This window comes from Lycium barbarum, chromosome 3 (assembly GCF_019175385.1).
Source record: "Lycium barbarum isolate Lr01 chromosome 3, ASM1917538v2, whole genome shotgun sequence".
NCBI lineage: Eukaryota > Viridiplantae > Streptophyta > Magnoliopsida > Solanales > Solanaceae > Lycium > Lycium barbarum.
This window is the reverse complement of record NC_083339.1, coordinates 78,777,483-78,794,261: the sequence shown is the minus strand read 5'-3', so window position 1 is coordinate 78,794,261 and position 16,779 is coordinate 78,777,483. Positions and strand designations below refer to the sequence as shown.

The window sequence follows — 16,779 nt, the reverse complement described above, 5'->3', positions numbered from 1 at the left end:
GGCGTGGGGGCATGGGGTCGAGGGCGGGGTCTGGGCGGGGATGGGTCAAAGTATTAAAAATAAAACTTGAGTGCAAAATGTTAAAAATAAAGTTGAGGGTCAAAGTGTCAAAATAAAAATTTTTGAGCAACTTTAAAACCCTTAATCACTAGTAGAAAATTATCACCTCCACCTAATAATTAAAACTTGAGTCAACTTTTCTAATTAAATGTCTGTGAAAGGTTTCTGCAAATTTGACCCTTTTCTCCTTTTTATATTTGCCTATAAAAGGAGGAAAAAAAAAAAGAAAAACAAATTTGGAGGGTGGTTTGGGCCAAATATTTTGAAGGAAGAAAGATGTCGTCAAAGTCGAGTGGGCGAAGGGAAAGAACCCGCTACCGGTCCTCCGATTATGATTCCGACCAAAAACGAAGTAAGAGGGAGGTCACGGATGAAGCAATTAACGACTACTTGTCCAAGAAAGCTCACAGAAAGGTATTATCCTCTAATTTGCCTTTTTTCTTTTCTCTTCTTGTTGTTTCTCTTGATTAATAATATATATCCATATCATTTTAGGCAAGTAAAGTGGCAAAAAAGTTGAAGTCTGAAACAGTTTCTGGATATTCCAATGATTCTAATCCTTTCGGTGATTCTACTCTCAATGAAAAGTAAGCTTTCTTTTCTGTATACACTAGTTGTTGTCTCTGAGATGTTATTGAGCTAGTTATGCAGTTAGGGATCATTTTGGTAGCTTTTTTTGGAGGTGAATTATGCAAGTATTAATTCCTGCATAAGTTATACCACGTTTGGTAGCTGGTTAGGAGATAAATTATTCATGTATAAAAATTATATGCGGTGTTTGGTTTGCAATTTAGAAACCTGCATGATAAGTTACGAGGGAATCTATGTATTATTTTATGTAGGATAGAATGTGGAATAACTAACACATGAATAACTAGACCTTGCATAAAATAATACATAGAAACCCGCGTAACTAATCGTTGTATTACTAATACTTGCATAACTCTAACCAGATACGAAGCGACCCCTTAGTTAGCTACTGTCGTGCAAGCAAGTGAGATTCTTTTGTGTAAATGTAACTCCTGCATGATAACTATAAGCTTCTTTCTTCTTTTTCTCTCTGCATATTTCTTTCAACAAGGCTAGTTCTCGGATTGTCCCTGAATATGCCTTCATCTTCCTCGAGATGATGCTCCTGGATTAATCATTTCATTCTTCTTGTTGCATCATGCTCTTTCAAGAAATTATTCAGATAACACGTCCAGTGATTGACACTTGGTGCTGTATCCTCAAAAAATTACTTCCATTTTGTAGAAAGTTGCTAGTATATGGTCGCATCTTGATCCTCCATTTGAAATTTCGTTCTTGCTTTGGTTCAGAAGGGGATTTGTTTTTTATAAGGTGGGTTCATAAGGGAATGTTTGAGCTAAAAGGTTTATTGGTAGTTGATATTGAAGGACTGCAGTACCATAACATGAGCTATGTTCACCACGAATAAAAGTTACACTCCATCGCAAAGAAAAGACGTTATTGTATACCTATTTTGGAAGTTCATCATGCAACACATTCAATTAGATTGAAAAAATTTAGGGTACTTCTGGTAACTGAAAATCTTGACTAGAAAAAGCTACACAATATATTGGGGATTACATATTTACTTGCATGAGTTATGCCTAATCATCGAATAGTACATGAAGCATTGAAAACATTACACTTTTTCTTGAAAGCGTCGCATTTTTTTTTAACGAACCATTTATGATGTCACTTAAAATCATATTTGTACGTGTCCTATGATCTTTTTACTGTCCTAGAAAAACGCATCCAATAAATAAGAACTCCAGTGTGGTTTATTCTGTTTTGGGTAACTTCAGTTTAGTATTTGATAGCTTTTGAGATGATTTACATTTCGGCTTATTTTTAATAGATTTACTGTTTGACATGCAGGTTTGTGTGGCGAAAGAAGATTGAACGTGATGTTTCCCATGGTGCGTCTCTTGAAACATTTTCAATCAAATCGGAGAAGAAGAGGCAAAGAGAAAGAATGGTATTTGGCGGTCATAAATTTTTCTTATATTTCAATACCACATTTTTTTATGAATTTCTCAAGTATATTTTCTTAATCCTGGGATACTCATGCTTGAATGATACTGTTATATTCCATCTTATGGTGAGTAATTGTGCTTTATCAATCACGATGAATTGCAATGTTCATTTCATTGAAGAACTTATAGTTATCCACAAAGAATGCAAGTAATTGTGCTTTATCAATCACGACGAACTGCAATATTCATTTTGTTGAATAACCTATAGTTATCCACAATATTCATTAATAGTTGAAGAATTTATAGCGTAATTGACCTTGAAAGCTCGTACAATGGGCAATCATGTGCTATATATACCCCTCCATCCCAATTTATAAGACACTCTTTCCTTTTTAGTCAGTCCCACAAAGAATGACACCTTTCTATATTTAATAACAATTCAACTTTATTTTTACCTTTTCACCCTTAATGAAATGATTTCTAGCCATACAATTTTCTATGGTATGTTTTAGACCACAAGTTTCAAAATTCTTTCTTTATCTCTTAAGCTTCGTGCCCAGTCAAACACCCTCATATAAAATGGGACGGAGCGAGTATAACTTTTGGATAATTATTCAAAAAGACTTGTATCTAGACAAGTCAGATCTTCGATGTTTCTCCCTTATCTCTTAGAAGCAGTAGTCGTACACCAATAATGAGGTAGAAAGTTTTTTACCATGGTATTTCATACTATGTTAATCTTGGATTTAGAATTTGGTGTTACACTTGTGGATTTTTTAAATTCTAGTGCAATTCTCCTTTTTTGGTGATTGGTTATCCCATATGCCTTTTCTCTTCACAGATAGAGCTAAGAGTTCTAAAACAAAGAACCTCCTTCGCTTTTCTTATTCATTTTGGTGGTGGATTCTTTGAGCAGGATGTTGAAAAATAGCTACAGAAAAACATTGGATTTGGGGCTTTAGTGTAGGAGCAAGTAGCTCAAGTTCTGCTGCTTAGAACTCTTTACTGGAACTATATTCTGACTTTTGTGAAGTATAAGAGAAGGAATTAACAGTGCTGAAGTTAGTCTTGCTTGCATTTGAAGCAGTTTCTAGGCTGCAACTTATTTGGCAAAAAGTTCTTTGTTTCCTCTGAATGAGGTTAACAACATCACTATTTTGGCTGGAATACTTGGTTGTGGAGTCAGGTCTTCCCCATCAACTTACTTGGGCCTTCGATGGGACAAGATTTAAGTGAAACCAAGTAGCAAGCGGTTGCAGGGAAGGTCCAGAGAAAATTTGTAACTTGGAAGAAGCTATATTTATCCTTGAGTGGCAGGTTGACCCTTATCAACAGTGTGTAGGACATTTTACAAACATATGTAATGTCGTTGTTTCCTTTGCCTGTAAAAGCAGATAAGAAGTGGGGCAATAGTAGCAGGAACCTTCTATGGGATGATTAATATGGGACGAAGGGCTTGGAACGTGGTTCCGCTTGCGTTGATGTGGGTAGTTTGGAGAGAGAAATAGGAGAGCTTTTGAAGATCTAGAGTCGAGTTTCTCTCAGTTGAGGAGTAGTCTACGCTCCCTTATTTTCTTTTGGTGTAAACAGAAAGTTCCTAGTTGTATAGATGATTGGCTGGAGTTTGTAGAGAATTAAATTCTGTAGATTCTTTACCTTTCAGTATACACTTTGTATACGGCTAGTTGGCCATGTTTATGAATGAAAAACTTTTACTTGATTAAAAAAAATGGGATGACTAAAGTGAAAAATGAAATTCCACCTAATAAAGTGGGAACTGTTCTACAATGAAGGTGTTGATAATCTTATATGGTCGCTTTAATATATTGGTCATTCTTGTCTCCGTATTACAAGTTTGCACTAATAAAATCTCATGCATTTTTCATAAAACTATCTACTTATTAGAGAAAGCTTGTTATGTATTCAGGCTGAGATCGAGAAAGTGAAAAAGAGGAGGGAGGAAAGAGCTATTGAAAAGGCACATCATGAGGAGGAAATGGTAGGTTTTCTCTTCCATTTTGATGTATAAGGTTTGCCGTTTATTACAAGTGTATTTTTTTTTAAAGTTTTTATTAGATGTTTATTTCTAATCACGTAAACAGAAACATATGTTCCTTTACTTTATTGATCTTCTCCTCCTTCTATAGGCATTGTTAGCAAGAGAGCGTGCCCGGGCCGAGTTCCAAGACTGGGAGAAAAAGGAAGAAGAGGTATATTGCTATGTGCATTTTGTTACTCTATTAACTGTGTGTATTCTTATTCTGCTGTATTTGGCTATCTGCCTCTATTCTGATATTTGCTATTTGGTTTACAGTTTCATTTTGATCAAAGCAAAGTAAGGTCAGAGATTCGCTTGCGTGAAGGGCGGATGAAGCCAATTGATGTTCTCACTAAGCATCTTGACCCTTCAGACGATTATGATGTCGAAATTAATGAACCATACATGGTATTCAAGGTACATACATTCCTTCCCTTATGTTTGGAATTCCTACAGTGATGTAATGTTCAGCAAGCATCTTATCCACCCCCATTCCAAAGAGTACGCCATCATAATTTATGTGGCACCACAACTGCAATTGCAACTCATGTGATTACTAATTAGTATCTGATGTGTGAATGCAGTGCAACAACTTGATCGATATAGTAGCAATAGCATGATGCCGTTTCTGTTTGGAATGTAAATATTTTATTATACGACATCTGCTTAGTCCTAAGTGTAAACACCAAACCAGTCACCCTTTTTAATTTATAAGGTATCCTGTCTATCTTGGTATCTCTTTTAAGTAAACAACAATAACAACAACAACAACCCAGTGAAATCCCACATCGTGGGGTCTGGGGAGGGTAGAGTGTACGCAGACCTGACTCCTACCAAGGTAGGACGGCTGTTTCCGAAAGACCCTCGGCTCAATAAAAGCATAAAAAGAAGTCAGATAAGGTTAAGAGATTCGGATAAGAGATTTAAAGCGATATGGAAATGAAATAATGCAAGCGACACAGATAACACAGGATAATCAGAGCACAGGAAATAACAGATAATAGCAGAAATCGGAGCAGATGACACAGGATAACCAAAGCACAGGAAATAACAGATAATAGCAGAAATCGGAGCACAAGAAATTATATTGCAATAATGCGACTACTAATAAGAACGGATAACGAGACTATCTACTAGCCTTCTACCCTAATTTGGGTCCTCCAAACCCTCCTATCTAAGGTCATGTCCTCGGTAAGCTGTAATTGCGCCATGTCGTGTCTAATTACCTCTCCCCAATACTTCTTCGGCCTACCCCTACCTCGTCTGAAACCATCCATGGCCAACCTCTCACACCTCCGCACTGGGGCATCTGTGTCTCTTCTCTTCACATGCCCAAACCATCTCAATCTCGCTTCTCACATCTTGTCTTCCACCGAGGCCACCCCCACCTTATCCCGAATATCCTCATTCCTAATCCTGTCACTCCTGGTGTGGCCACACATCCATCTCAACATTCTCATCTCGGCAACTTTCATCTTTTGAACGTGAGAGATATTAACTGGCCAACACTCCGCCCCATACAGCATAGTCGGTCTAACCACCACTTTGTAGAACTTGCCCTTAAGTTTTGGTGGCACCTTCTTGTCACATAGCACTCCGGAAGCAAGCCTCCATTTCATCCACCCTGCCCCAATACGATGTGTGACATCATCGCCAATCTCCCCGCTGCCTTGCACAATAGACCCAAGGTACTTGAAACTACTTTTCTTCTGGATGGCCTGGGTACCAAGCCTTACTTCCAAGTCAGCCTCCTGAGGTGCTTCACTGAACTTACACTCCAAGTACTCTGTCTTGGTCCTACTCAGCGTAAACCCTTTAGACTCCAGAGTATGTCTCCAACACTCCAGCTTAGCGTTAACTCCGCTACGAGTCTCGTCAATCAGGACTATGTCGTCCGCGAAAAGCATACACCATGGCACCTCACCTTGAATTTGTCGTGTCAATCCATCCATCACCAAGGCAAATAAAAACGGACTAAGAGCTGATCCTTGATGCAACCCCATCACAACTGGAAAGTGCTCTGAGTCTCCTCCTACTGTCCTCACCCTGGTTTTGGCTCCCTCATACATGTCCTTGATCACCCTAATGTACGCCACAGGTACACTTTTAGCCTCCAAGCATTTCCATAGGATCTGTCTTGGAACTTTGTCATAAGCCTTTTCTAGGTCGATGAATACCATGTGTAAATCCCTCTTCCTCTCCCTATACTGCTCCACCAACCTTCTCATAAGATGGATGGCTTCTGTAATTGAACGTCCCGGCATGAATCCGAACTGGTTTTCTGAAATAGACACACCTCTCCTCACCCTCATCTCCACCACCCTTTCTCACACTTTAATAGTATGGCTTAGCAGCTTGATACCTCTATAGTTGTTGCAACTCTGGATATTTCCCTTATTCTTGTATAGAGGGATCATTACACTCGCCCTCCATTCTTCGGGCATCAATGCCGTCTGAAAGATGACATTAAACAACCTAGTCAGCCACTCCAAACCTGCCGGGCCCGCGCTCTTCTAGAATTCCCCCGGAATCTCATCAGGTCCGGTCGCTCTTCCCCTGCGCATCCTACGAACAACACCCTTAACCTCGTCAACCTTAATACTCCTGCAATAGCCAAAGTCGCGACGCCTTCCTGTATGTTCTAAATCACCTAACACAATGTCTTTGTCCCCTTCTTCATTCAAGAGTTTGGAGAAGTATGACTGCCATCTCCGTCTAATGACAGTCTCCTCTAGCAATACTTTGCCATGCTCGTCCTTGATGCATTTTACTTGATCCACATCACGTGCCTTTCTCTCCCTCGCCTTGGCTTAGCCTGAACAATTTCTGGTCCCCTCCTTTCTCTTCTAGTTCAGCATACATGCGTTCAAAAGCTGCCGTTTTTGCCGTCGAAACCGCCAACTTCGCCTCCTTCCTTGCCATCTTATAAAGTTCTGTATTCGTCCACTTCTCCACCTCATCCTTGCTTTCTATCAACTTCGCATACGCCACCTTCTTTGCTTCCACCTTCCCTTGAACTTCTCCATTCCACCACCAGTCCCCTCGATGCTGACCACGACTACCTGTCGAGACCCCCAACACTTCCCTTGCTACCACCCTAATGCAACTAGCCGTCTTATCCCACATACTGGTCGCATCCCCACTACTATCCCAGGCCCCCATATCCTTCAATTTCTCTCCCATCTCCAGGGCACTAATAGTGGTCAAACTCCCCCATCTGATCCTAGGTCGGTCCTCCACGACCCTCTTCTTCCTCGTCATCTTGATCGCTAAATCCATCACCAAGAGCTTATGTCGGGTTGTAAGATATTCGCTCGGAATGACCTTACAATCCTTGCACAGACCTTTATCATCCTTCCTAAGGAGTAAAAAGTCTATTTGAGTCTTAGCCACCGAACTACGGAAGGTTACCAAGTGTTCCTCCTTCTTTGGGAAACTCGAATTGGCTATCACCAACCCAAAAGCTCTTGCAAAATCCAAAAGTGAGACTCCTCCTCCATTCCTGTCCCCGAAGCCAAAGCCTCCATGCACATCATCATAACCTCCCGAAATAGGTCCGATGTGTCCATTGAAATCACCTCCCACGAATAGCTTCTCAGTAGGCGGTATGCCTCCCACTAATTCGTCCAAATCCTCCCAAAAGCGCCTCTTCTCCTCGTCGCCTAAGCCCGCTTGCGGCGCATATACACTAATAATGTTCAAAGTGAGTCCTTCAACGACCACCTTAATCGACATCATCCTATCAGTGACTCTCCTAACCTCTACCACCTGATCCCTTAATTCACTATCTACTAAAATGCCCACCCCTTTTCTATACTTCGACCTATCAGAGAACCACAGCTTATACCCGTCTACCTCCTTAGCTTTAGGACCTACCCATTTGGTCTCTTGGATACAAGCTATATTAATCTTCCTCTTCTGAAGAATCTTAACTAGCTCTATGGACTTCCCCGTTAACGTTCCAATGTTCCAAGATCCTACTCTCAACCTAGGCGCTCCTTTAACCCACTTACCCCTCCTAACCCTCGCCTCCGTCCCTGAACGAGAACATGACCCTAGTCTAACATCACTAAGCAAAGCCACGAAAATGAGTATGAGCTAATAAACTATTCAAAAGCCTAAAGTTAGCAAAAAATGAAACTACAAGTGTATGGACAAATAATGAATATGGCAACCGGAGGTACCAACTCCAGTTGAAATGAACCTGATCGCCGCAGGAAAATATTGTTCAACGTCCGAGTACTGTTCACTGTTCACTACCGGAGTTACTGTTCACTGCCGGAGTTACTGTTCACGGTTCACTGCCGGAATTATTTTCACAGAGACCTGAACAGGAGCAGAGAAGAGGGGGAACAAGAAAAGAAAAAGAAAAAAGAAAAAAGGAGAGAAAGAGAGGGCTGGCCGGAAAAAGTCTCCGGCGATGACGCAGCTGTGTTCTGGCAGCGCCAGGAGCGGATAAAAAAGGGGAAAAGGAGAAGAGAAGAAGAAGAAAAGGAAAGAGAGAAAAAAAGTAGATCTGGCCAGAAAAGTGACCGGCGTTACCTGATCGCCGGAGTTACCTGGTAGCCGGACGCGGTCTGTTCGCCGGATGTGGTGGCAGGTGGGGTGGGGGGGGGGGGGGGGAGATGTTACCGCAACAAATGAATTGAAAAATCCACATAAACTTTTTGTAACAAGAATGCCTTGGCCCGTAGAGCATAAATATTATGTGGAGCTTCGTCACCAACCAAGTGGCCCAGTATGATACTGGACTAATATGGCTAGCCAAACACCAAATTTATACACAGGCTGATCCCCCCCTTTTTATTTTTTGATCAAGAGTATACAGGGTATGTTGTTGTAGTATACAGGGTGATTTACTAAGACTATTATGGTGCCTTATACAGTAATACATTTCTATGTTAATCCTCTTGATATGTGGGTGGGGTTGTGCCAATTTATGGTCCATTTGCTATGTCGGATTGAGGACAGGGAATTTGTCATTCATCCAATTCCATGCCTATTGTTATTCTCTCTTAAATTGTTTTAATTGTCAGAAGATTTTATTTTGTTAAGTTATGACCCTGAACATAATGATCTTTTGGAAGTAATTCCTGTCACGGGCCTGTAGCTATCTCAACCTGTTTCAGAGGTAGTATTTACATACTAATACAATCATTTCATCTGCTTTACACCAATAGACATATATGCATGTAAATCTAGCATCGTGTTTTGTTTGTTACTTTCTATAACATTCTTCAGCCGTTAATGAGTTGTTACATGTAGGGTTTGTCTGTAAAAGAGATGGAGGAACTTCATGAGGACATAAGAATGCACCTCGACTTGGATAGAGCAACACCAACACATATAAACTATTGGGAGGTATGTCTTCTCCTTTGTACTATGCCTGTTCCAAGAGGAGAGTGGCTAGGAATTGTACTTATTTACTTATCCTCAGGGAAGTATCTGTCAATCCTCTCTTGTTTCTTCCTAACCAAACAAGGGAAATACACCTTCTCCAACCTCTTTTACTCCTATCCACCCACTCCTCTGTTTTTCATCCTATCAAACTTTTTGTAAGCCTAGTTACAGAAGTTTCTGTATTCTTTTTCTTATTTTCTGGTGTTTTTGTCTGTTAGATCAAGATTAGCCTAAGCTTGCCTTAAAAATTGGTGATGTCAGCTGTTACTGAAAATCTGCCAGTAGAAATGAATAAGAAAGTGCGCAAGTGGAATCTTAATATTGCTTTAGAACATTATGAAGGGCAGAAAGGAGAAGTAGGATTAGTTTTTGAAGCAGTGGATGTTGATGGAAAGTGCTGAGAGGCCAATTTCTGACGTGGTTGTACGAAAAGAAGTTTTTCGTTGGATATATAGCACTCCAAGGTTGTGCTTGTTTCAAAATTTGTTTTACATCAATAACCTATTGGTAAAGTAGGGTTATGTTAACTGACTAAGCATTTGTTGGCATTACTGTTTAAAATAAAGTATTGCAAGGGCATTTTATAAAGTATATTTTCAGAGAGTTTAAACATAAACTAGTGACAATGGCAACTTTAACAAGTAATACAACAACAATAACAACCACGCCTCAGTCCCAAATATGTTGGGATCGGCTATACGAGTCCTCGCTTTTCTATTTAAGGAGGTCAACTTGTGTCATCATCATACTAAATAAAATAGGAGTAATAAGTAAGTATATATAAATAATAGTAATAATAATAATAATATTAAACCCTCAGGGGTTGGCCTGGTGGTAATTGGCTTGAGCCTTGGGGTGCTCCCTTTCAAGGTCTCAAGTTCGAAACCCACTGGGTGCAAACAATTTCTGAGGGCCATCGGACTGGGGTAAAACCCTGAATTACCCGTGGTGCACTTGCGGGAAACTCCTTGCCGAGGGCCTGTGCACCCCCGGGATTAGTTGGGGCTCAAAGAGACCCGGACACCCGGTGCTTAATCAAAAAAAAAAATAATAATATTAGAAGTTCTCTAACAAGACTAAAACCCATTCTTAACTAGTGGATATCACCTATATAAATCTTTTTCTTCCATTGTTCTTGTCTTTTGCCAAGTCTGCATTGATTCCAAGAATTTGTGGGTCTTTCAAGACAACTTCCTTCCATGTGGTATTAGGTCTACCCCGTCCCTGTTTAACACCTTCACTCACCATAATTCCACACCTACGTACCGATGCATCTGTATGTCGACGCAAGACATGACCACATCATCTCATGCGACCTCTCATTTTATCCTCGACGTGTGCTACTTGTACCTTTTGGTGGATATGGTCATTTTTAATCTTGTCTGATCTTATATGATTGCACATCCATCATAGCATCCGCATCCCTGCAACAGTTTGTGGATATGTAGGACTTTAGTTGCCCAACATTCACTATCATAGATCATTGTCGGTCTTATAGTTCTTCTGTCGGCCTTATCTGACTTCTCTTTATGCTTTTATTGAGCCGGGAGTCTTTCGGAAACAGCCGTCCTACCTTGGTAGGAGTCAGGTCTGCGTACACTCTACCCTCCCCAGACCCTACGATGTGGGATTTCACTGGGTTGTTGTTGTTGTTGTTACCTTTTACTTTGGTAGGTATCCTTCCATCAAAGTAATAATGCTAAAATTTCCTTCACTCCCATGCTTAACTAGCTTTTCATTTGGCAGTTAGTCATTGATTAGGAAAGATCTGCCAGCCAATGCACCAAAAATCATGGCCCTTTTGCTTTCTGTTTTGATCAGGCACTTTTGGTAGTTTCTGGATGGGAGCTCGCTGAAGCACGAAAGAAGGACGCATTGGATAGAGCTAGAGTGCGTGGAGAACAGCTACCCCCTGAATTAGCTGCTGAAGAGAGGGGTTTGCACTCAAGCATTGAAGCAGATGTGAAGTCTCTCCTAGAAGGAAAAACTTATGGGGAACTGGAAGCCCTTCAATCTCAGATTGAGTCACAGATGCGCTCAGGCACTGCTAAAGTAGTTGAATATTGGGAAGCTGTTGTAAAACGTCTGCACATTTACAAGGCAAAGGTGAATACTTGTCTGACAGGTGATGTCATTATTCCTTTGGCTCAAGAATTGGCTTCCAACAATAAATATATGGTAATTGCAGGCTTGTCTAAAGGAAATACATGCCAAGATGCTACACAAGCACTTGGAGCACCTTGAAAAACCAATAGAGGTTGTGGATATTGAGAAAGCATGGAGTTCAAGGCCCGACGATGAAGACGATGATCAAGATGAAAAAGGTAAAACTTTATCCAGTATTCTATTTGGCCTTCAAGTAATTGCATTTAGTTCACTTAATCGTAATCATCAATGTTTAGATGCTGAAAGTCTAGTTCAAGCTCAAGAGCTCTCTCCAGAGCTCATTGAGGCGCTGGAAGAAGAATATGCGGAGGCTGGAGAGTACTCGCCCTTGCTTGTGCATGGCGATGAAAATGAACAAGCACTTGACCCTGAAGAAGATATTGCCATTCTGGTAATTTGGCATGATTTTGGTTAATCTGTTCCTTGCATGTAACCAGGTTATGTTTGTTTAGCAACCATATGTATCAACCATATGATGTTATAAATAATAGGAAAGGAACCGTTTGGCAATTTTGGAAGAACGGCGGCTTCAGGAATTGGCTTCAAGATCAACTCCCTCTGAAGACAACTTTGAGAAGAAGGCCTTAAGATCCATGGGAGCCATTGAAGAAGGTGAAGCAGTTTTTGGCTCTAATGATGAAATTAACCTGGACTCGCAGGTAACCTTTCTCGTCACGGGTTGGCTAATACCTTGAAATTAGTCCTTTTCTTACACGCCGTGAAAGCAGGTTTACTGGTGGCATGACAAATACCGCCCTAGGAAGCCAAAGTATTTCAATCGGGTTCATACTGGCTATGAGTGGAATAAGTACAACCAAACTCACTATGACCATGACAATCCACCCCCAAAAACGGTGCAAGGATACAAGTTCAATATCTTCTATCCTGATCTTGTTGACAAATCGAAGGCTCCATCTTACACAATAGAGAAAGATGAAGATAGTTCTGAAACTTGCATTATAAGGTTTCATGCTGGGCCCCCTTATGAGGATATAGTAAGTTCCAATTTCTTTTTCTTCTAAAATAAATACTACTTTTTTCACTTTTCTGGAGCTGCAAATGGAAAATCACTTATGACTCTTCTTAAGATTCTTGCCAAAAATTCTCTATTTTCAGGCATTCCGTGTTGTTAACAAAGAATGGGAATATTCACACAAGAAGGGTTTCAAGTGCACATTTGAGCGAGGAATTTTGCATGTGTATTTCAACATCAAACGCCATCGTTATCGTCGTTGATGCATTTGGAGGGAGAACTTGCTCTGTTACTCACGTGTACATTTTTTTGTACATGATCATGGGTAGGGTCGTGTCTGTGTTCGTTCTTGCATGCATGTTCTGCATCATTGATGGGCAGATGCTTCTTAGCCGCTCTGGACATTGTCAATGAACGAGTGTGAGAACATGAAAAAATTTGACTCAAAGGAGTTGGAAAAGTGTGTATGGGTTGGCTGAATGATGTGTCAGCGGTTACACTGTGTTGTATCTTGATTTACATATTTCTGTTATGTAATTGCTGTGGACAATGGATGTGTGTATGAGGCATTTTTTTTTTTTTTAGTTTGGTTCAATGACTATTTAGCCCCTTACAGACGATAGCGTATTATAACAATCTAGATAAAGCTGCTCCTTCTGAATATGGACATGTCAGCAGTCAGCGTTGGGTGGTTTTGTCCACAATTTACATGGTGCCACCAGTAGAGTTCTGAAATGCAGATCAGCCACCCTTGATATAGTAGTACATGAATAGTTTATCCATATTTGCATATGCTATCTACTGCTCAAAGGTCCTGCCTTCTCTCCGACATCCAAGGCAATGCCGTAATACTTCCATGGTTTCCCTTATCAGGCATCTCCTTATCCGCTACTCTATGCTTGCCTGCCTTTCCCTCTCTTCAATCCTAAAATCCCATAATTATCTCCCCTTGAACCCTATTCCTGGTACTCTTGTCAAACTTCACTGGAAGGGTCGTTAATTTGCTTTGCCGAGCAATGATTTCATATACTACATGGATAACACCTTTTGCAATTTTGTTCTTGGGCACCCATATCTCAACTCAAAATACATTATTTCGGTGTGTATGGCCTGCTTCTGGTTATTGCCCCCAAATGATGGATTTTCTCATTTTAGATATATATTCTGATCTTCGTACTTCTCGTGGAGTATGTTGTCATGTTTATGGTTAACTAGTATACGTACCCGCGTGATGCGCGGATCGTTTCAAAGAAAAAGAAGCAGATAGAGATAATAGAAACATATATATATAATTACTTGGTTGGCAAATTCAAATGATTTTCACGCAAATTGGCATTTGTTTTGCTTCATGTTGTTAACTGATTTGTTATGGCTTTGCTTATTTGAATCTGAATTTCTCGTGTTTATTCTTCCACACCCCCCTCTTTCTATCTCCAACCCCTCCACCCACCCCCTCCCACAGTCCCTCTCATTATGGACACTTCTATTATGTTTAATAAAAATCAAGGAGAATTTGCGAAAGTTAATATTTTGAATTTTTTTAATAACCATCGTATTGTCCTTGAGTTTTTCCTTTTAGGTGAATGTTTCCAGGAGAATCAATGTGAAACAAAATACATAGAGATATTTTGCTAAGCTTCTTCTGCTTTAAAAAAGTGTTTGTAGTACTTATTAGGGTATTCGAGAATTATTGATTGTCTGATTTTGTCATTGGTCATTGTTCCCATGTTTTAGCTGAAGAAAGAGGAGAGTGTTGAAGTTGTTTCAAAAATATTAAGAAGCTTGAAAACATTAAAACATATAATTCATATTAATATTTATTAGAGAATAAAAACAAACAGTTAGGAATTGAAAAAAGAAAATTTTGAAAAAAATCCTTATACTGAATTCATCTTAGCACATGAAATATCTTATTACTTCCAGCTTTTGATAGCATGATTTAAATGTGTTACATCAAATAAAATGGAAACCAATGAGTAGAAGTCTAAGAAATTTCATGTGTCAACTTTGACAAAATAGCATTTATTTGAATAAAGTCTCTTCTCTGTTATTACACGAATAGAGCTACTCAACTGGCGTTTACAGAAAGAAAATACATTTAAGTAAAAATATTTTCTAAGTTTATTAGGACAAATTTCTTAATCATAACAAAATTGGCGCAGAGAAACATGTACAATTACAATCAAATAACCACGTACAATTGAAGAGCTTTATCCAATTTTATTTGAGTTTTCAACTCCTCGAATAACATAATCAGTTGCCGGTATTGATTTCCAAATGCATATCCATCTATACATATTGGTTTAGACTAATCTGATAGAAAAGATGGAAAAACCCTATAATATCTTATGTCTACATGAACTAAATAAAGAAAACCTCAAGGAAAACAGATTTGAAACAATCAAATCTTACACCTGCATATGCGCGTACACGATTCCAAAACACCTGCAACATATAAAATTAACCAAATCATTCTGTTAAAGAACACATTTCAATATTGAGAGCAGAATATATATAATATTCAGATCGCTTCATGTTACAACATCCTGGTACATTCCACGAAGAAACAGAGCAGTATCCATATCAGCCAACAGCATAACTGCAATACTTACGTAACTAATGGGGATAGAAAATAAGGGCATACATTAACTTGTTTAATATATAATATATCTGAATATTACTTCATATTAACCCAAAAAAGTACATTAATAGCAGTCTTCAATCGAAAAATAAGGGATCGGAAAAGAAGTGAATTAACACTGAAATCAAAACTTTCGCACAAAGTGAAAAGCTAAATAAGTACATTGATAGCACAACAATATGCCAGCAACACTGAAAGCAAAACACTCCAATTATTGGATATTCACAATTTTGAGAAGAGCAGTGAACCAACACTGAAATCAAAACTTTTACATACTCTATGAGAACATATTCTGAAAGTTAATGTATTAAGCTTATTCTGTTACATATAAATGAGTAGCAGTCATAGTTAAAATATCATACAATGGTTTAAGCTAGCCAGGATTTTTTTTTTTAATTTAAATAAGTCCTATCAAGTTTAAAAGAGGGATACATTTTTTTTATTTGTACAACAAATTCAGCATTCTCTAAGTGCTGATAACTGAATAATACTTATTACCTTCGCAAAAAATATCTAAGAAGGTATTAACTTGCTGTTGGAGTTCAAGAGCTTTTGCTTGCATACCTCGCAAAATAAATTTAGAAATAAGTCTTATAGGAGAGAAACGTCTCCCGAAAACAATTAACCTAGTAGGAAAACTGGACGGTAAAAAAAAAAAAAAAAAAAGGGATCTTGAAGTTTGAGAATCACCTGTACCTATCACAATAAACAAAGGGTAAACAAACTTCTTCAAAAACTAATAATCACATTGATAGCAAAAACACATTGCTATCCAAGCAACACCAAAATCAAAACTCTCCAATTATTTGATATTTGCTAATTACTAACGGAGAGCACAATATATTATTAGCTAAGGGATTGATTGTTTAAAAAGCCAGCCATTTTCATTGAACACCAAGTTTGCAAGGTCAGTTTTTGGACTAAATAAATGTCATCTAAGTACTTTACCTCGACTTGGCGCTGGAGGAATTGCACTGTTATCAAGCATCACAATGCAAAAACACTAAATTAGTTAATGAGAGAATACAATGTGAAAGAGTCTTGGGTAAAATTTCCAAAGGAAATGAGCTTAACTTTCTTGTCAACTTTAGTATTTACTTTAAAGAAAACTTCCTAAAAATTGTCAAAGACAAAGAAACTACAATCCTAGTTCGTGAAAATAGAACATGAATATCTGCAGAAGAAGATTATAATTTCATGAACAGTAAATGCAAGAAACCATCGAGAAAACAAACCATCTGTTGCTTTCTTGCTCCTCCGTTTGTTGTTGCTACCAAAAGCACCATCTACTTTTCAAAAGAGTATTATTAACTCATTTCTAACACAACACTGTCCGTATTTGTTTTTATTACTACCCATATGAATATGCCCTACAATTTGTTGCCATCATGTTATAGCCTTTGGGGCTCGTTACCCATTGCTTCCGAATGTCTGCTTCCTCGAGATCATATAGCAGTACAGTGCCCCAATATTTTCTGGAATTTGGCTAAAAAGTAAGAGCTTAAGAGTGCTCTCTAAT

The 16,779-nt window shown here is 39.0% G+C and overlaps 1 protein-coding gene across 2 annotated transcripts; it reads left to right on the top strand.

The window, feature by feature from the left end:
* Positions 1-282: 282 nt before the first annotated feature.
* On the top strand, positions 283-13,169 carry LOC132631587 (splicing factor Cactin-like). 2 transcript variants are annotated; one of them, XM_060347200.1, is made up of 13 exons: positions 284-474; positions 556-647; positions 1,945-2,044; positions 3,970-4,041; positions 4,190-4,252; positions 4,357-4,497; positions 9,346-9,441; positions 11,302-11,586; positions 11,669-11,804; positions 11,883-12,037; positions 12,138-12,305; positions 12,375-12,641; positions 12,763-13,169. In XM_060347200.1, exons 1-13 carry the CDS (start codon positions 337-339, stop codon positions 12,880-12,882), a joined length of 1,833 nt encoding a protein of 610 aa, XP_060203183.1. In that variant the 5' UTR covers positions 284-336; the 3' UTR covers positions 12,883-13,169. The 2 variants fall into 2 exon arrangements, with proteins under 2 accessions (XP_060203182.1, XP_060203183.1); XM_060347199.1 differs by having other exon boundaries at positions 283-474; positions 11,669-12,037.
* The last annotated feature ends 3,610 nt before the right edge of the window (positions 13,170-16,779 follow it).